The sequence below is a fragment of the Anser brachyrhynchus genome (genome assembly GCF_964034855.1).
Source record: "Anser brachyrhynchus genome assembly, chromosome: 3".
NCBI lineage: Eukaryota > Metazoa > Chordata > Aves > Anseriformes > Anatidae > Anser > Anser brachyrhynchus.
The window spans coordinates 63,448,496-63,469,371 of record NC_137696.1 but is presented as its reverse complement, the minus strand read 5'-3'; the positions used below and the strand labels follow the sequence as shown (position 1 = coordinate 63,469,371).

Genomic DNA, 20,876 nt, shown 5'->3' with positions numbered 1-20,876 from the left:
AAAGCTAGACACTCAGTAACAGCAGTGTAGTATATCGGATTATTGTAATAGATACAGGTCTCCAAAATACACTTTTAAACAGTATTTTTCATAGCTAAAGCTATTTTACACTAAAGAAAAGTTTAATTCCGTTTTGGGGTCTGTCATCTAACTCTGCTTCAGCTTATGTCTTCAACCAGGTAACTTACAGATGTGTGGTCTGTTGATGTCTTGATCTCCGTCGCTGTAGCATTTAAGTACATAATGCATAGGTGTAATTCAAGATGTGGACATGAAACTGTTCCAAGTTAAACAGCTCCTTAGAACAATACAAAAATTAGTACTTCAAGCATCTTAAGCCTGAAGGCAATAGCAAGTCTTACAGAATACAGTAACCGCAAGGAAGGACAAAATTAGAATTTTTGTCTCTTTGAAACAGTGTCTTTTACACAACCCATTGATGGTATATGCTCCTTATCTTTTGGATTCATACAAAAAAATCTTGTAGCAAGGTCATTGAAGGACTGAGCACGATTCTTATGCAGTAATAAACTAATCGCATTTCCAAGCTTTTGAAGGAAAGGAAGATACTGTAACACATCTGTGCAGTCTTTTGCAATTATAAAGTTACACGAGCCCTACGTGGCTGCAGAAACAAACTTCTTTCGTTATCTTGTTTCTTGAAGAGTTGTTTATGAAGATAAATGTGTTAACCTTGAATATTTCCTGCCTTAAACTTACACTAACAACAAAAAGTGTTTGAAAGGAGACACTGTTTCCTGCATCACCAGTCTAGTGCTGTCTCACTCAGCTTTAGAACAGTAATGAGCCAAAAAAGGAAAATAAAAGTGAGGAAGAAAGGCTAAAAGAAAAGCAGTGTCTCCTTCAACTCCTGTTTTCTAAGACAAGAGCCAGGGGTATTAAATTAACTGCCTCTTTATTCAAAAATAAAGGGATAGTCTTCAGACAGATCTTTCATTTAGTAGATAAAACTGAACTCTAAAAATAAGTTTTGATCTAAATAGGTAAGCGCTGTTGTGTTTTTTTTCCCCAGTACATTTGTTAAAGTGATAAACTTATACAAATGCTAACATGTTCACGTGAATTGTGTTTTGAAGTGCTCAGCTGTGTGAAGAAACAGCAACAAATTTATCAAGCCCTAGTGGCCTGATTCCATCAGTATTCTGCAGATTGTAGTTCACAACTATGTAACACAAAGGTACAAGAAACAAAGGCATAAGAGCAAGGTCACCTGAGAATTAAAAAGCTTGGTTAAGAATTTAGATCATGATCTTACATAGATTTCATTAAATCCATAACAAATCAGAGATTTACTGTGGAGTTCGGGGGCATGTCAGATACTTAAAAGCCACATATAAAATACTGAGGCTTAATTATGTCATTCTCCCTATTTACAGTGGATACTGTTAATATTTATTTGGTATACCCATTAGTCCCGATTTGTTATACAGTAATTCAGAGGATTTCACACTTAACACAGTATACACAGGGATTCTGAAGTATCAGCGTGTGATGCTTAGCATTTTTTATAAGCTCCAACTCACAAACTATATATTTTAAGATGTTGAGAGTTGTTTTTTTTTTTTTTTTACTTTATTCTACTTGCTAAAGAAATTTGAAAGTGTTCCCTCAAACTCTTCACCTTCCAAAAGTGAATAGAGAATCTACTATCTCTATTTTTTGTATTTCTTGAAACACAGGTTCATTATTTTTGCACATAGGAGTTACAGTCTAATCTTTCACACAAAAAAATAAAGGAAATTACTACGTATTTCCCATGAAAGGCAATAAAACAACTCTTGCCCAGGAGCAGCCCTGGGAGAATGCTTTGTCAATATGAAGTCTCAAGCTTCTTACGGGAACTCAAACCATCCGCCTTCACAGGGATCATTTCCCCATGAATTCCCTTGTGTCCAGGCCTACAAGCAAGAGAAGCACCAAATACAACCGGTGCTTTGAGGGTCCTTTTTTTTCCAGGAGGGAGCTGCTCAGCACCTACCTATTTATCCCAGGCATGCTGGACATGGAGCTCACGTCTGGAAAATTAAGATGACACCAGAACTGGCCTAGACCACCTCAACGCACCCCCCCCCGCCCCCAAAGAAAGCCAGCAGGCTTACTGTTGGCTTACTGTTTGTTCACATTGTTTCTTCTAAATGTACTTGAGTTTCATCACTCCTCATACTATCAAATATGAGATTACATGTCTGATGTCACATGCATTGATCAGTTCTTTCCAGATGCAAACATAAGTTCTGAGTTAGCATTACTAACAGAACATTTTAGCCAGCAACACTGGAAGTTCATTCCCTTTTAATTACAAGCAATTAAATTCAGTCAGTGATTTATGCCTAATGCAATCTCACTGTCATCTTCACAGAACATGGACTTTATCACAGCTCTTCTCCCTCCCTGTAAGATAGTAAGAACATTTAATATGAACGAATACATACCAAACACTCTGTTGACTTCCCAGAAGTACCAAACAGCAGGCAGTATAAAACACTTGACAGTGGGAACAAGACATCAGAGCAGGCCCCAGAGAACAACTGCACTGTAAATGGAAGGAAGATGGTTCTGTTAGATCTGCATCAATAAGGCAGAACAATCTAAATAACAATTCTCGGCTTTTGCTAGCCCATTGCAAGGGACTGTCACAGGGTATCAGTTGTTAGAGTAAATGCAAATGAGCTGCAGCTCAGTTGGTGTCTTTTAATTTGTAGGCGCCAATCTAGAAGACTTCAGGTCATGGATAACAGGCTACTTCTTGCACGTTTGCTGCTTTGCTTTTGAGAATATGCAAATACTGCTATAAATGAATTTGAAATTTCTCATTACAAAAATAAGACTGTTCTCCATTACATGTATTGTTAAATATATAATTTCTTAAAAATTGTTAAAAGCTTGCAGGAGAAGAAAATACTGCTCAAAATCTCATCACTGCAGCATTGTTTTCTGAAGAAATAAAGCACGTTTCTGTTTTAATCTGGCACAGCAACCAATTGTATCAGTCTCTTTAAGAAGCAATGCTCTAGATGTTCAAAATACTGGAGATAAATTTCAACAAAATACAAATAGACTCTCAGAATGCAATGATTCTTAAGGGTAACACTATTCTGCACATAAGAAACGGTATCAAAAATGCAGATGGCTGTACTCACCTGATTTGGCTTTTGGTGCACAAGCACCTTGATGGAGGAGCTCAGCTTCTCTCTTCACCCTAATTAATTAGCACATCTTTGCCTTGTGATGCAGTAGTGATCATCATCTTCTGTGCCAGAAGTTCTTGCAGGAGACACATTGTAAAATACAATGTCTTAAATTCAATGGAAAACACAAGGGTTTTACCCAAAGAGTGTGGCTGAAATTTGAAGATGGCTGGAGACTTGGTTTCTAAGGCAGGGCAGTGGCTGGAAGTACCAGGCTTCTAAGTTTGAGGTTGGCCTGAAGCTACTGTTGTCAGAAGCACGTGAAACTACCCAAGCAGATCTAATTTAAACAGAGTTATGGATTCAGACAGGTACACACACAAGCACCAGCAGTCCCCTTGAAGTCGCCTGGCACTTGAGAAGTTGCTAGTCTGAAATGGAAAATTTGATCCTTATTCCTTACTTTTGGTTACACGCATTTCAAAGTTGTACCTTGGGAGAAGATGAAAGCGTGCTAAGTATTGGCTTACAAGGAAAACGATTGCTAGTAATTTGCACTTTATGAACATCAAAAGCATGTTTTAAAACTCCCTGGTCCTCATACGATCATAGCACTGAAAGACTGTCCCTTAGAAACCCTCTAAAACATAGCAGGAAAGTAAACAGTGGCTGCACTGTGTAAGCTTATAAATCTACAGTCCCATGTTACTAGGTAATGAATCAGATCTTCTGCCAGAAAAGTTGGGTCCTCAATAGCAAATGAAAAACATTTTATAATAGAACATGGTATTACTTCTGTAAAATTGTTTAGCCAAGTAAGTGTTGGTGAGCTGGACCATGAGTACAAGAACAACCACAAAGGCTCTCTTTGGGTAGGGTTTCAGAAACATTCTGCAAAAGTGCTTGTGCTGGAAAAACAAACAAACAGCCACCAACATCCTGGCAGGGCTACAGCCTTGCACATTAAAACACTATTCACTCTTCATTACCTTTCCTATAATGAAAGAAGCCCAGCAAATAGTGGCAGGGTGTGATGGTGGGAGATTTTAAAGGTAATAACTGGGCACACTTCAGAAGAGTAAGGAATGGAAATAAGTTTTTCCTTATTACTATTCAACTTTTTATGATTTAGCAAGCACTGTCTTCACACAGAATTTGAGAAATATTAAAGAGATGCAAGCTTTAAAACAGCTCCCTCTTTATCAGGGAAATTACTTTTTATCTCTCATCAACAGGGATACATTTTTATTTTCCATTTAGGAAAAAGTGATTCCGAAAACATAAGGCTGAATTCAGAGAAACTGAGTATAGCTGAGCCCAAGAGAGCATGGAAGACAAACAGCACACCCCATCCACAACGGACAGACATCTTACACAAGAAACAACGCTGAAAATTTATTTTTAGTTTTTCTTTCTTAACTTCAACTTAGTTTACCCTACATAAGACATTTTTACCATTAAGAGATCCTCTAGTTAAGGTAGTAAACATCTGCAAGTAAACCGAGGGGCACATAAGGTACTAAAGTATTGAGAATACCTAACTTACACTGGGTAGACTTAAAGTACTGCTTTAATAAAAGTAGCTTTTCACCTTTGCATTTTGGAAATGATCTCTGCAGACCAAAGATGGACAGTAGAGAGAAAAAGCAATTGAAAAGCAACTCTAAAGCAGGTGGAACGAAGAAATAGGCACATCAGTAGCAGAAAGAGGAAAAGCAAATCAAACATGAAAACATATGCTCATCCAATCACAAAATCCTAAGGAGAACTTTTTGCAGGTGTTTAAGAAATGCATGCCCCTATCCATCATCCTAACTGGGTACATGAATCATGCTCTATGCTACTTACTGGCCTGTATTCATTCGTGCATTTCAGAGAGCATCTCTCTTGTACTGAACATATATTCCTTGCCCAGAAGAGCTTACAATCTAAGATCATAAAAAAATAATGCATCAGGTACTTGGACCAAGATAAAACAAATAGAGCAGACAGGGAAGTGCAAGTAAATGTCAAAGTATTAAAGTTTGGTTACGTTACTAATTGAGGTAATTTTTGAACATCATTGGCAGTGATGTTCTTAAAACATATACTTTTTTCAGCTAGAAGCTCTTCTAATCAGAAAAAACTGTTAAGTGTACTAAGTGATGCATTAAAAATAAACCACAGAAACCCTTAAAATAGATTTGTTGGTAAGATACAAAAGTGTTCAATTTGCTTAAATTCTTCACTTAAAACACGACATAACTTATCACTCAACTGAAAGATATGGATGTTAAAAATTCATATGTACATGTAATCTTTGAATGCTAAAGGCTTTTTACCCTTAAGCTTAAAATGCAAAATTCTGATTTAGGAATCCTGCTGCTGTAAACATAGGATTAATACTTAAATATCAATATGAAAAACATGCTACTTTTAAGGTGTATTTAACTTTAAAATAAACTGTACAGACAAGATACAGTTGGTTTGAAATCAACATCCTTTGACTACAGTGAAGTGACCTACTTTAAGCTTTTTCTTGTTTTGCATATCCCTGGTTATATCTTTTTTTTTTCTTCAAGGCTTACACTTTAATCTACTAACTGACAAGATATAATTAAAATGTAAACTTTGTGCCCATTTAGCTACCCATTTATACATGGAAGTAGAAAATATCTTTTTATGCAACTGTGACATTCTTGTTTTTTCATACCAGGGAATCTTGCTTTGGATTAACATATACGTCATCTGTAACACTTTCATGACATTTGAAAACATGTTGGAATAATTATAGTAATAAAAATTAAACAGTCTGTGTATGATAACCAAAACCAGAAATACTTCATTTTCACTGTAACAGCATATCCAGCAGAAAAATCTGACTTGAGCTGTCCTCTTATAACAGAAGCAAATATTAAGAGAATTTCATTTAAGCATAAAAGTGAGACAGTGAAGTTAAGTATTGCTAACAGGCAATCCATTTAGTTTTAATTTTGAAAAGTACTCTCAAAGAAATAAAACTGGAAATGCAGACTAAAGAACTATACAATTCTTCGACCCAAGTCAGTACCAGCATTTACTTTTTAAAAGTTACAGCTACATTTAATTTGCTCATAGGAGGATACAAAAGGAATATAGCCACAGATTACCAAGAGAATTTAATCATTTCTGACCAACAGCTAAAAAAATTTGAGGGAAGAAAATGGTCAAGGGAGTACGCAACTATTTCTTGTACATGCCACAAAATTACAAAAAATTCCCTGCACACCTGTAATAAGCCCCTCCCCTATTTGAATGAGTTTCAATTCCCAGGTAAAGATGAATCAACAAAATTAAAATATTGTGCTGTTTTATTGGTGTAAAAATCACACAATTGCTAGTTCTGATTCTGCAGAGATACATCCATGCAGTTAAACATCTATGATCCCACAGCCAGAAGAAGCCATTAAATAGAATATCTGCTGTTAGTCAGCAATTAATGCAAATTTACATATGAGATCAAAAGGTGTGTATCATACAATATACAACAAATCCTAATACAGTACATCAACCTGAATAGCAGGATACACTCGGGGAACTCTGTTAATAGTGAAGCCTGTCTATATGCCAGAGAAATAAGGCCTGGAAACAAGATGACAGAAGGTACCCCAGAATTCCTAAGAAGCAAACTGTTCTTTTTTTTTTTTTTTAGATTTATTTATTTTTTGCTGGGAATTAGAAGTTCACAGAGGTATTGACACATTACTTGACAATACATTTTGTTATAGTGAAGACTGGTGGCTGTGATCTGTTATTAAAAGGTAATGTGTGAAACATGCAATTACAGGTGGTGCTTAGGAAATGTGCAATTATGTTGGGGATTTACACCCAACTCTTCACAAAAAAAAGAGGACTGAAAAAGGTCCATTGGAGAGACTACCAATTGTACCATAAGTCTTTATATGCATGCGGCTGAATCAGGGTCACGGATGGGTAAATGGAACACCTGACAATCTGCGGTTACATACTCTGCAATGTATGCAACGAACACAAACCCAAATCTGTTTGATATGGTGAACAGCCTGCAAGAACTCTGTCAACCTGTGTAAGTTGGTTTATTGCAAAGGGGCAGGCTTTGTAGAATTGTGAACAACTTACAAGTTGTGAAAGGCAGTTTAGGAGGTACTATTGGCTGATGACACATTGTTAGATTTTCTCTTTTCTGGCACAATAAAATAAATGCCACAGCAAAAGAAGAGTTTACGTGCTTAAAGTCAACTGATAAGCAATCCTCTTCTGCACAGATGTTTCAACAGGGAAAAAAGGAAACCACTAAGAAGTTCCAGTTGGAAATTTTGGCGACAAACTTTGCAAACTCAAGTTCAACAAAAAGCACGGATGCCCACAGAAAACGATGTGAGAGGCAGTGTCACATTCAAGGAAAAAGTTCTTTTTTTCTGTACTGAAATTAAAATAGTTAAATACAAAAGTGGACAAATTGACAAAAGAGAACCACAACATTTAATGTAGAATAGAGTGCACTGAGCTAGATGCATGGATCTTTAAATAGGATCTTTAAACCAATACCCCTTTCAAAATTAGTTAAATTCACAGTTAACGGCAGTAGGCTTAGAGGTGAGAGAAAGGTCGAAGTTGTTCCAGTTGGACTTCCAGGGAGATTCTCTCTTCAAGAACATCCTACAAAAGAAATATTTTCTACCGACTGTCCACAGAGAATTAACATTAAAAATTTCCTCATGTGACCAAAGCTGGTAAACGTCAGCTTCAGTTTTGAGAACTAATATTCAGATCTCCTCTAAAAATGTGGAGAGCTTTTCCCATAATCTGAACAGAAGACTAGATAGTTAGTACACAAGCGAAGAATCAGTACTTTGCTCAAAAGTGTGGCCACTTAGTATTTCTCCATTCCTTTCAAGTCACCCAAAACAATGAAGTTGAAACTAGCTGCAAATCTAACATTGTCAAATAAAGTATAAAATGCTTTTATTAAAAGATGAGAAACAGACAATTTTCCCCCTCTTACCTGACTGATGCAGCTTTACTCTCTTTAAGAAACAGTAACAAACAATTACACTTGATCCTTTTTTAAAATTGCGTATCTTCCAGTCTAGACAGTACCACTTAGTTCATGTTCACATTAAGTTTGATTAACTTGGTAATTGAAATTAGACATAAGGTAAGAAAGATAGCAAATGATGTTAAGAAAAATGGTGCCTACAGACAAATTCAAAAAGTTAACAGCTGACCTAGATAAATGGATGGCTGTAGCTCTTCTTATTGAGCTGCAAGCTTTGCATCCCATATACGTATGCATATTTGCTTAGAAAATATTATTTTAATAAGACTAAGGTTTGCCTTTTCCTTCAGAAGAAAGAAAGCCACTTCATCTGCTTTTCTCAATACCGTTTTCAAAGTATCTGATGACCACAACAGCTACTCTAGACTGTATTAACTTAAGGTTTCTGCAATTTTAGTGTAGCCAAAAGCAAATCAATGCACTAAAAAATGTATTTAGTAGTAACAAGTGTCCTTTGTAATTTCACAAACTCTGTCAAAACTAGGTGTATTCTGTGCTCTATAAAAACAACTAAATATTTTATGCTGATTTCCTCTATTCCTCTACTCTCTATTAATCATTGGTTTGCAGAAATGCCAGCTACTGTGCATCACTGACATCTTGCCTTCTTGTGATTTGTTTTTCAAATAAAGATTACTGTATTACCTTTAGTTGCTGCTGAAGTTCACTATTCAATCTGGCCAAAACAGTGTTGGTTTCCTTGTTACGTCTGATTGATGCCTGAATTGCCTTCTTGTCCTTCCCCACCGATCTGAAAATATATTAGAAGTATTTTATGTCATTTCATTACTTAACTGAATACCTCATTTACACTTTTTAAAAATGAACAGAATTCTCTTTTCAGAATTTTAAACTTGTTGCACTGTTGATTTTCCCTCTTTTGCCTGGCTCAATTAATCTTGTCTGCGCAGAAGTCACATATACTTGGTTTCAAGGAAACAGCAAGAAGCATATTTTAGAAACTTCTCATAACTACTTTTCTGAAGTCCCAACATACAGTAGTATCACATTCATTCACCTCAAAGAGACTAATATAATAGTCCACTTTTGTGCTAGGGACAGAAAGACTGTAGATTTTGGACTGTTAATAGTAACCATTACTTAAAATGAAGTAATGCATCTTAATACTTCCACCACTTGTTTCCAACATACTCGCAGAAGTTAGGGGTTCACACTCCAAAATTCAAGATCTCTACAAGGTCTGTCAGTAAGCAGGGGCTTTGGGATGATCTCATAAAACCAAAAATCTTTAAGCTGTTACATAAATCTAATTCAAACACATTGAAGTTGTTTGCAGTTCCTAGAACAGAAAGTGTGTATTGCTGTTTAAATGTAAACTTCCCAATAACAGATGTATTTATACACTTCTTGGGTTACCTAGGAATAGATGGCTGTGAAGCAAGAACAGCAGCTATGACACCTGTTTTCTGTGTATGTTCCTCAGCTTCAGGTCTTAGTTCATCTTCTGATTTTAATCTTCTGCGAATAGGCTTTGGTGGTGGAGCAAGTGGGGTAGTGCCTTTACCCTGAAGGGGAAAACACAGCCTATTAATTCCCAGAAACTGCTTTTTAAATTCGATTTATGACATGCTAATTTGTGCTACATACTCCTAGAACCAGTTACTTAGCTAACTGAATTAACAATCATGTTTTCTGATGGACACATAACTGCATCTTCCTATTGTGTAGATAAAAAATAAGAACTCTAGCTGACAATTGCAAATACACAACAAATGAGTGCACCCTTTCCTTTCCTCCTAATAATTATATTTTTATACCATAAAAAAGCTACCGTTACAAAGATTTGTATGAAAAGCTTTGTTCTATTTCAAACATTTGAACATTTGCAAGTATCTTAATTTTCTGCTGTCTTGAGAATAATGCTAATCATGAACACCTTATGATGCAAGAATTCATCATACATGTGCCTATTTCAAGCAAATAATGGGTCTAATAAAATTGGGTTAAGTGCATAAAGTTGGTGTAATAAATCAAAACAACCATGAAATTTCATATACATCAGACAACTGTGCTCTTCTTCCAATTTTACTTTGCATACCGCACTAGTGGGGACATTAGCAGATGCTTTCTCTTCGACTCTTCCATCTGCTTTGGCAACTCTAAGAGAACTTGCAGAATCAGAGGGCTTTTCAACCTAAAGGGATATTAAACTACATTTAGAAAATTAATGCTTAACAAACACTTGATTCAGCAACAATTGGAATAAATGGAAGTATGCTGTGTTTCTTGTATAAGAATACAGTTAACATTTAAATTAAAAGCTGAAGTCTTCTTTAGAGGCATAGGCTGGAATAAAGTAAAAATACATGCTTTGGAGCAAAACCATCTAAAACTGTCTTGGTCACATTGTTCTGACCTGGAAGCAGCTCACAAAAAAGGCACACAGTCAGGAAACCTCAGCTATAAAACTTACCGTTTGGTAAGTCATTTGGAAGGCTGGCAAGAATGAGCAGAAGAGAAGTTTTGCCTGTGCTAAGTGTTAAACGTACAAACACAATTATGTTTGTGCCTATATATGCTAATAAATATCAAATCTTTTGAATTACAATGAAGAATTGAGAGGAAAACAAGTTCTTCTGCCTAGGTGTTTGGTAATTAATAAAGAAGCAGAGCCATCCATAATGTAAGTGCTTTCTAACAAGGGACTGTGGCACCACACAACAACAAACACACAAACCAAACCACTGGTTCAAACAGCAAAAGTAGGTTTTAACAAAATCTCCTAACTGTTGGTGGCATTAAACAATTGACATCTTCATTTCCACTCACCTGCAAGACTTCCGAGTGCGTTTCAATTTCATCTTCTTCCTCCTTGTTTACAGCTGATGCAGCAAACACCTCAAACTGACTGAAGTCTGCAAAATTTGGCTGCTCTGGTATCTGTTGAGGTGAGGTACTGGTATGAGCTATTAGGCCTTCAGCATCTACAGGGCGATGCACATGAGGACCTGCACCCTGCAATAAAGGAACAAAAATGCTTAGTAACAATGCTCTTAACAGTTACCTGATGCAAAGACTCTTGCCAAACAACAGTTTGTGACAGAATATTAAATATTATTTGCTTTTTTAATCAAAGATTTATATCCCGTCAGTAGAACAAAGTGCATCTTGTCTAAAACACAGACAGACTGCTCTGTGTGGTTATGAAAGCAGAAACAGATAACAGAAAAGGACGTTCAGTCAGATGTACTATCATCCAACGGATGAGACCAAAGATGCATAGAGTAGGGCCATCTAGACTCACTGGACAGTACACATGTTTCTGCTGTTTCACAGTCTGACTTGGCTCTGTTAAACATCTTAGTCTAGTTCCATAGGGAAAAACACATGATTATGTAATCATAGTCTATGGGATATGTCATTATACCCTCTTTCCTTCCTGATAATTTCTGAATCAATTGGCTCACTTCAAGAAGTTTGATGAAAACAGAAAGCCAAGCAGGAAATGGACATTACAAATATTTCAAGAAAGAAAAACACTGTAGCAATGTCTGAATTGGTGGTACATATCAGAGAAAGCATTCAGGAGATCACTATTAAATATTTCCACTGCAAAACCCAGTTTCGAACAAAATAGAAAAACAGAGCAACCACAAGGCCTTATTTCTGTTGTTTGTGACTCAAAAATAATTGCTGCTGAAAAAACAACTCGAAAGAGATTCTACCTGTCCCATGTCAGATCTGCAGAACAGCTGAAGGATTCAGCTGTCTGAGACAAAAATTTTTTGCAGGATTTGTTTTCTACCAAATCAGCTAACTGAACTGACTCAGATTGAGACTACAAAAATGACCAAGTTTATAACAAGGGAAGTAGCGGAAATATGCCTTTTGGAGCAGACACGTTCTGTTAAAAACTGTTACCTGGGCCAGAGTCATGGATGTAAACACAAGCATTTAAGTTGAAAAACTTTAGAAGATCTCTCTGTGGCTATACAGGCACAGGTAAAGAAATATTGAAGTGTAACATTTCTCTCTTTATTACAACTCAGAGCTGTTAAATTCTTCTTCCTCTACTTGAATTCTTTCACATGGTTCTACCAGAAGCAATTCTTTATTCAGGAAAGGCTAACATTTGGCTATAAGTATGACCTTTTACATCTTTCACAGCCCAGCGGTTTCAAAAAATTACCAGCTATTACTGCTCATTTTAGCGGGAAGTTAAAATTCAGAGTTAAATAAAAATAGTACTAAATAAGTACCATCCAGTGCATCAGGTTAGAGTATGACTTTTCAAAAGGGACATCACCTGTGAAGGCTGTGGTCTTGGAGGCACTGCGGGGGGATAGGCAACAACTCCAGCCTGTTGCTGTCCTGTAAGAGGGATCACATTTAGCTAAGGTTGTTACTTTTCAAATTACACAGTATCTAATTTTTTAACTTGTCAAAAAATGAAGACATACAAATTTTGCCTACATATAAATCTGTCATTTAGGACCACTACTGTAATGTCAACTTTCAAATTTGCAAATAGACAAAACAAGGAATCAGAGCACGTATCTTGTTCTTTGCTACCGCTCAAAATATTCAGTCACACTTTCCTGATTTGTTTTTTATTTTACTCCCACTATATACTGTTAACATTTCCCCCTACTTTTTGATCCCAAGCTGAAATGTACTGACAAATCGTAAGTACAATAACTCTTAACAACAGTACCAAAAATGACCTTTAATGATTTTGCCTTGAGACACTTAACACTCATCTTTAATATATCCAATACCAAAGTAACTGCTCTTGAAAATTTACTGGCAGATGCAATCCACTGCACATGGATACGCTACCAAAACGTTATTTCCTGATCTCGATTCTCAGATTTGTCCAAAGCGCTACAATGCCATCACTTCTATGATTCAAATTTAGTCTTAAGTTATTTAAGCAAAGCATTGTACAGATTTCAATGCAAGCTAAGAGTGGCAATATTTGCAGCTTTTTCATTCAGAAGTAGTGTTTTAAAAGCTTATTCTAAATCTCACTTCAGAGGAAAAAAGAAGAAGTTGTCTGCTTCAGGAATATGTGTTGAAAAATAAAATATACTAGGAACACAGTATGTCTACCTGGGGTAACTGAAAAGGATCTGTTCATGTCTAAAGATGACGATCGAGAATGAGAAGGATGAGGCCTTGGCGGGGGTGGCGGTGGTGCGGTGTTATCTGGAGATGTTCCTGAATGTGATCTGCAAAACATAAAGCTGCCTAAAATCACTTTAGAGCCACAACAAAACTAAAATTCAAAATTTCTTCTAAATATTTAGTTAACAAGTAAAGGTTGTCAGATGAAAAAGAGCCTGATGATTGCCATTGATTTTGAAGAGTGCAAAATCAGTTTCAAACTTCTGGTATCCTTTGATTTCACAACTGTTTTTCTATTTATACTTACTTAAATCTCCATTCTCTAGATTATTCTTATATTACTGCTAGTAATTTATCTTTAGGAAACCGATGGTTTCTCATACACAATCCAAACAATGATAGTTCAGGAGTACAGAATCTTAAATATGGTAATTTCATCCAGGTGGTAGTCACTTTGATTTTCAAAGTACATAAAATGTACTCAACATCCTAATTAAACTTAAGTTTAATGTCATTGAAGAAGAATGTGTTTCTGTTGGATCTGCCTGCAGATATATAAGGTTTAAGGAGTATCACAGTATACAAGGTAGATTGTAGTTCTCTGCTAGAGATTTTCCCAATCTCTACACTTGGTAGCATCTTCAGAAATTTTAACTTATTCTTAGGTATGATCACCATCTAGTGGACTTATGTTGCAAGTTCATCAAACACACAAAGTTTAGAAAGGCTGCAGTGGTTAGTACTGCGCTTCTCAAGGGGAACTTAAGCGGGATACTGGGATTTATTGCATACAATATTTTTGTGCAGCTTCCACTTAAAAACAGTTTGCTTAAACTTCCTAACTAGTCTGCTCTGTCTTGAGCAAGACAGATTTATTGAATCACTCATGATACTGCTACTATTTTCTTCAACTCATATGTAAGTGATAAAATCTTTTCTGAATGACTAACTTCTGTAACATTTTTCTGTAAATGAGATAAAACTAGGAGAGGAAACAGGTACTGTAGGTTTCCGTAGGTTTCATACAAAACTTGAAATTCCTGAACATATTAAGTCAGGCAGAAAATCAAGTTATCTCAATAGAAAAAAATGTTTTCTTAATACACTCTCCAGAAGCATACTTCTGTAAATTGTGTAACCTTCCAAACAATGAAGTCAGAAAACAATGAAGAATTAAGGGCACAAGTAGGATTAAAAAAAAAAGGGAGAGAGGTTTTCAAACACTCCTGACACATAGTATCACATAAGTATCATTATCTGATACAGACTTGTTTTTGCTTTTTGAAAATACAAAAAGTACTCTGGACTTAGGGTAGTGTTAAGGACAATGTCATCTTTATAGATAAAGCTGCAATTGGTAGAAAAGGTATAAACGGAAGGAAGTAGAAGTGGGCGTGGACATGGCCAGATTTGTCAGTTCTAGATAGAAACTGCCTGTGCCAGAAAATGGCAGCTCGTAAGAAAGCTCCACTCATGTACACAAATCAGCAAGAGAACCCAACCCAAAATCAGAGATGAAAAGAACATGGAAAACAAACAACGAGCCGTCTTCTTGATAGTGCAAAAATACACACAAGCAAGACAGAGTCCATTTTCCCCATTAAGTAACAATGGGGCAAAAAAGTTTTCAAGCTGCCGTACTGAAAGGTAACTGCAAATCTTTCTTTGCTGTTGAAGTCACTCTATTTTTGTTTTGAAACTCACCTCTGAAACGGATTGTAAGATGGTTAATGGCATAGCTGGTTTTTATCCTATTCAGGCACAGATTTAATGGGGACAATTAGCACCAGCTGGTACAGCACATTCTCTTATGTCATACAATACAGTTGCTGGTTATATGATTGCATAACCTCACCCAGCCCCTTAATTTGTGTTGGGCCTGTTCCTGCCTTTCATTTTATAGAAGCCCATTAACAAAAGAGATCAAGTTACTGCCAGGATTTTTTAAAAAAACTCTTGCAGTACATAATCACAAGGTTCTTCTCCATTAATGCCTAATGGATATTTTTAAAGATACCAAAAATTGTTTTCAAGCAAACATTATGATCACCTGTGCTTACATTCCCTTGTATTTAAGAAGAAAGTATTTTCAAGATTACCGACTGCACCTGGCCAATCCCAAACAGCTCTTTAGATTGCACTGTTATTTTTTTGAATGTTTGCTTTCCACATTAACATGAACAGCATACATTTTAATGTCAAAATACAGACTGCCTCCACATTTCCGACTATTAAAGTAATAGTTTATCTGGCTGTCACTTCATAAGCAAGCTGTCAAAAAAACAGAAGATCAGAACAGGCTTCTTCAATCAATTCTTATTTTTTCAGTTGCTACTCTACTGACCGTTGTCGCGTTACACTGCTTCCAATTTGCTCTGGATCTGAAGTATAGGAGTCTGAACTGCTGTAACCATCTGCTGGTAGAAGGAAGTAAAAAGTTTTATATTCATTTTGCACAACCAATATATTCCAACAGATACAGATAATATATTGTATTTAAAATATTAAATGTAAATTTCCTGAGCATACCTCTAAAACACTCGGCATTCCAACACTATAACAATTTCGCCAACATAAGGGACACCCATAAAAATGAACGAGTAGAATGTGTGATTGTAGAAGCACTGAAAGCCTGTCACTAACCTTAGAAGTCAGGCAAAGCAAAAGATATGTATAGTACACAGACAAACTATATAGTTTTGTTACTACTGTAATTACTGTACTGTAACTTCTGTACCTTCAAGGCTAGTAGTCAGCTCTCTTTTGGACTAAATATATATATATATGTGTGTAAAAAACTGTTCAGCTTTTGGTTAAGCCTACCTATAAAAAATGAAAGATGCTATTATAGCATCATTCTGACAGTTTTCTTAAGCACACCCTTAGCCTTAAAAGCTGTCTAAAGCCACCTATTCTCATCAGAAATTAGTCTAACCAAAATCACAAAATTGGCATGGAATGAATGTTGACAGAAAAATGGCTGCCAAAGATTAATTTGGGATGATTCCAGAACACCTGGTGAAGCACAATGTAGGGTGGGTAAGCAACAGGAAAAATGTGACTCACACAATTAGCTACCAGTAAAGAGAAAATTCTACTTAAGACTATAATAATTTTTCTGGATTACTTAGTCTCAAACGATTACTTTAACGTCTGAGGACAATGAAGTTTTCAAAAGTGCAAAGATGCATGGAACAGGACCCAGACATGAGAATCCTGCACAGGTAGCTTTCCTATTCATTAAGGCACCTTCTTACCTGTTCCTTTTTTTTTTTTTTTTCTTGAAACTGCAGATACATTGGTCTAGTGAAATTGGCTTGACACCTTTACCATGCACAGCCAGCTGAGTAATACCCTATTTCACCTTAATTTCAGGTTAGAAGTTATTTTGCAGGTTTACAGGTATGTCTCTATTGAATGAGATCTACAGAAAATTAAAAAAAAATACCTAGGTACACAGTCTTAAAAAAAAAACTACAGAATTTGTGGCTATGTGATGGTATTTAAGTTTCCAAGGATCAACTGAGCAACTTAAGCTTAAAGCAGAAGTCAGCTATGCAGTTAATGAAATGATCTTTCTCCAGACATCTCTACTAGTGTATACATTTTTGGAGCCATTCAGGATGTAATATAACCTAATGAAACAAGAATGTGTGTAATCAATCCCACTTCTAAGGGGGAAAGAGCAAGATCTTCTGGACCAAGAAGTTTTACATCATTTCAGTATGAAACTACTGGGTTTCCACTGACAGTATAAGAAATATTTCTGAATTGATTTCAAAGCCATTTGGAGTAAACAATTTTAATGGTTACATAATGCAAAGGATTAGTCACTCAGCAAATGTAATTTTCATATATTGGCTAGTCCTAACCCATGAACTTGAACACAATTTTAAATAGAAGAGAATCCTTTTTGAGCATTACCAGTTACTTCAGTATGATAATCAGGTAAAGTTCCTATTAGGAATGATACAGGGACTTCTCCAATGTTATTTTTCTCAGGAGTGGTTTCTGTCATCTCATGCTAGTAGTGCACGTTAGTCTCCAGCTTTGCTGGTATTTCATTATGAAGGGAGGTAATTTATATTATCTTTCCCTTCTGACTGCAGTATTCCATGGTCTTGTTTATATCATTTAACAGGATTTTAAAATAACATTCACAAACTTGTCCTTTATGACACACTGAAGTAGTATGTTGCTTTGAAGTGAAAACAAACTGTGAAAACAGTAATTATTTTTGCTGCTTTTATTTTTACTTGCATAGCAGCAGTTTCAACACTGTGGGTGCCCAGCAATCAGATGAATTAGCTTCTCCAGTTATCAGTAAGCTTTTTTATTCTCTTCTCCTTTGTTCCGAATCACTTCACTTGCAAAGAAAAATAACAGCGCAGTGTCTATGCCTAATGACTTTTCTCATATCATGCAATAGAGAGTTTTTCCTGGCTTCCTGGATTAGGTTTGAGGTGCTCTTTATAAATTAATCACTTCTAAGCTGAATTACTCTTGATGTAATACATGAAAAATCAAGACAAAATGGAAATTTCTCAATACCAAGCTGATGCTCATAAATCTCCATTGGTTCTCAATTCCACATACTATTTTAAAATCTTGATCTACGAACAGAAGAATAAGTGAAGTAAAATAACTAACTTGCATTTAAATTTTGATCAATAAACCACTGAAATATCTGTACTCTTCTGTACAACGCGAAAAAAAGAATGTGAACCTAGCAACCAAATATTCTTATTTCAGAATATCCATTTATGAGAAAACATTTCCAAAACAGTGATATAAAAAAACACACAGAAAAATACTTGTTTAAAATAAAAATGAGACTCATTCTTAAATGGATTCTGGCACAGATAATCGAGAATAATCAAATAAAGCAAACACTGAAAAATGAGATCAACCCAATAACTGAAGGAAATACATTACAGACTTTGTCACTGACTTAGCACGGAAGGTAGTCAGACAGCATTAATGCATGACTCTAAAGAACCTTGAAAATTTAACTATCAAGAGAGCAAATCTGCAAAACAAACTCTTGTTAGATTCTTAATTTTTTGTTGTTGTTTTAATATCAGAAATTCAGTTTCTAGAGGTAGCTTATATTAAAAGATTTGTTCAGGATTTACCCAAATGGTGTTAACCCCAACCACACAAATTACTTACAATACTGACAATAGCCATTTCTTTCAGTAAAAGAATGGGCATCCCGTAACTCAATTTGAGAAACTACAGAGTAGCCTTTGTTATGCTGAAACAAGGTTTGTTGTATTTCACCTCAGTCTTCCTCTTAGGGAAGAATCCTTCCTGGTATAACAAAAATTACAGAAGTAATTGTACAATTACAAAATTTAAACTGTACTCAGATAAGGGAGTATGAAAGGAGTCTTGGAACTTAGATCCTGCATATAGTAGTAACTTTTCTACTACAAGACTGTATTTGCTTATTCTTTCTTTTGCATGAGAGGGCTTCCTTCTGAAAATGGAACTGTGCTTTGAAAGAAAAATACAGGCCCAAGAAATTACCACAGAAGAAAAGTGTGTCATTGGAACAGTTCATGAAAAAAAGAAAACAGAGCAATTCAGAAGGTGCATTTTTGCAATTTATGTTACAAACCTAAATACTTCTGCCTTAATATGGCACAGTGAAAGATTTAAAATAATGAGTTCTTCAAACTTTATTTTTACTGAAAAATGTTCCCAGCTAAAAGAGAACAGGAAAACTATCTCCACAACAGACTCCAGAACTCATTCAGGCTACTTGTAATCTGGGACCTCTGACTAATCAAACCAAAGTAACACAAAACTTTTTGGACACAGGAGATGCTGAAAATCAAGGAGGCTATTATAAGCAAATAAACACTGGAAAAGCTGTACCTATAAACAAAATCTAAAAGTCTATTTTGTTTAGTACCTAAAACAGATAACTGTCTGAAAATTTTATTGTCAAGAGGTTTTTGCTCATCAAAAGTTACATGGTTCTGAGGAAATCAGAATCAAATGCTACTTAGTCAATTCCACTTTCCATACGTTTCAATTTCTCATCCTAAAATTAAAATAGAAAACAAAGATGACAAAACTGATAAAAATGAACGTTTTTGAACACAGATGCAGGAAAATATCTACAGTGATATTAACAGAACCTTCTTAATACTATTTCTAATACGTCATATCAGAAATGTCTCTCTTCTCAGGATACGTTTATCTCATTTTTGAGCATTTCATCCACTGAATATATCTACATTTTGCTTAACATAAAAAGAAGATCAGAAGGTATTTGATACTTACTAACTGTATTTCCAGATGTAAATTTTACAGATGAACTCATTTTGTTTTCTTCTGGGAGATCAGGTGGTTTCACAAGTAGTGGGCTAGTAGGGTTAGTATGATCTGGACAGAAAAAAAAATATCAGTCTAAATAAACAGATATAATCAAACTAGCTTTTTACTTATGAGGTTAAAGCTTCACAGTAGCTTTCTGTGCCCTTATCTGAAGTGCTATACTGAAGACTAAAACTGTTGTACTTTAAAATAATTGAGACATCAAAAGCGTTAACTTTGAAATTTACACTTCGTGTGCATTTCTCAGGATTGAGAGTTGTGAATCTTCATCTATTTACAAGGCTAAGGAAATGTTAAAAGCATGTTGAGAATAGTTCTCTATTCTCATATGCTGAATGCTGTACGTTACTTTAGAAAATGCTGACATATTAGTACACATCTATAAATTAGGACTGTAGATTCCACTGTTCAGGGAAAATTATCAAACAACCTTGTTTATTCTTGACCAGAGTATAAAATAGGCCTACAGATACTTTTGAATGCTATTAGGTTTCAAAAGATTAAGCAGTATTTCTGACCACAGCAGTATAAGTTGTCTCTCCAAAATTCGGTTTCATTTCCTGTTAAATACAGGATTTACCAAAGCAGGCTATGTTCCCCCATCTTCACAGCCACCTCCAGAATTTAATAAGGAAACCTATACATTCTCCTTGAGGCCCAAATCAAACATATACCATAATGCTTCTTTATTACTCCAAGCAATAATCTTCTACAGATGGTGAAATCCTCACTGTAGCAAATGGCTAATTCAAACTCTGCATCTACCTGAACAATACTCAAACTCCTAACTCAAATCTCATCAATTGTTATGCTGGTTACAACTCAAGATATTTTCAAGTAGAAAAAAATAAGTCAGGATATTTAAGGAAGCAAACCCAACTCTAAGCGTACAACACTTTCCTGGTTAACAAGGGAAAACATCATACCACTTCCAGTTCTTTTAAGCTCCATTTCCTGCATGTGGATTTTGCTTGGAGTCATCCTTATGGGAACTGGGTGCACAATTGCAGTATCCTGTGGAGGAGACAGAGTAAGTGGTGTTAACCTAGTTTTACATTGTTCCCTTAAGAGTCTGACACCATGTGAGATGATAATTTCTAAACCAAAATCCTGAAGTCTAATTTTACACAGTTCTAGGGAATTTAACATACCTATAAAACCAAAGCTGTATGAGCTGAAGTTCCTCTAACCATTTATAATGTGTAACCTAACATTCTACTTATAGCACATTCAAA

The 20,876-nt window shown here is 35.6% G+C and overlaps 1 protein-coding gene across 15 annotated transcripts in view; it reads right to left on the bottom strand.

Moving 5' to 3' along the window:
- Positions 1-6,460: 6,460 nt before the first annotated feature.
- REPS1 (RALBP1 associated Eps domain containing 1) overlaps positions 6,461-20,876 on the bottom strand; it is a 67,251-nt gene continuing 52,835 nt past the window's right edge. For 9 of the 15 annotated variants that reach the window (XM_080585805.1, XM_080585812.1, XM_080585819.1 and 6 more), the window contains 10 exons: positions 20,568-20,655; positions 19,588-19,689; positions 15,638-15,710; positions 13,279-13,397; positions 12,473-12,537; positions 10,996-11,181; positions 10,265-10,360; positions 9,583-9,731; positions 8,851-8,956; positions 6,461-7,805 (listed from right to left, as the gene is read on the bottom strand). In XM_080585805.1, coding sequence (XP_080441931.1) covers positions 7,737-7,805; positions 8,851-8,956; positions 9,583-9,731; positions 10,265-10,360; positions 10,996-11,181; positions 12,473-12,537; positions 13,279-13,397; positions 15,638-15,710; positions 19,588-19,689; positions 20,568-20,655 — 1,053 coding nt within the window. In that variant the 3' untranslated portion in view covers positions 6,461-7,736. The remainder of the gene's footprint in view (positions 7,806-8,850; positions 8,957-9,582; positions 9,732-10,264; positions 10,361-10,995; positions 11,182-12,472; positions 12,538-13,278; positions 13,398-15,637; positions 15,711-19,587; positions 19,690-20,567; positions 20,656-20,876) is intronic. The other 6 variants (XM_080585809.1, XM_080585810.1, XM_080585811.1 and 3 more) reach the window with 2 other exon arrangements.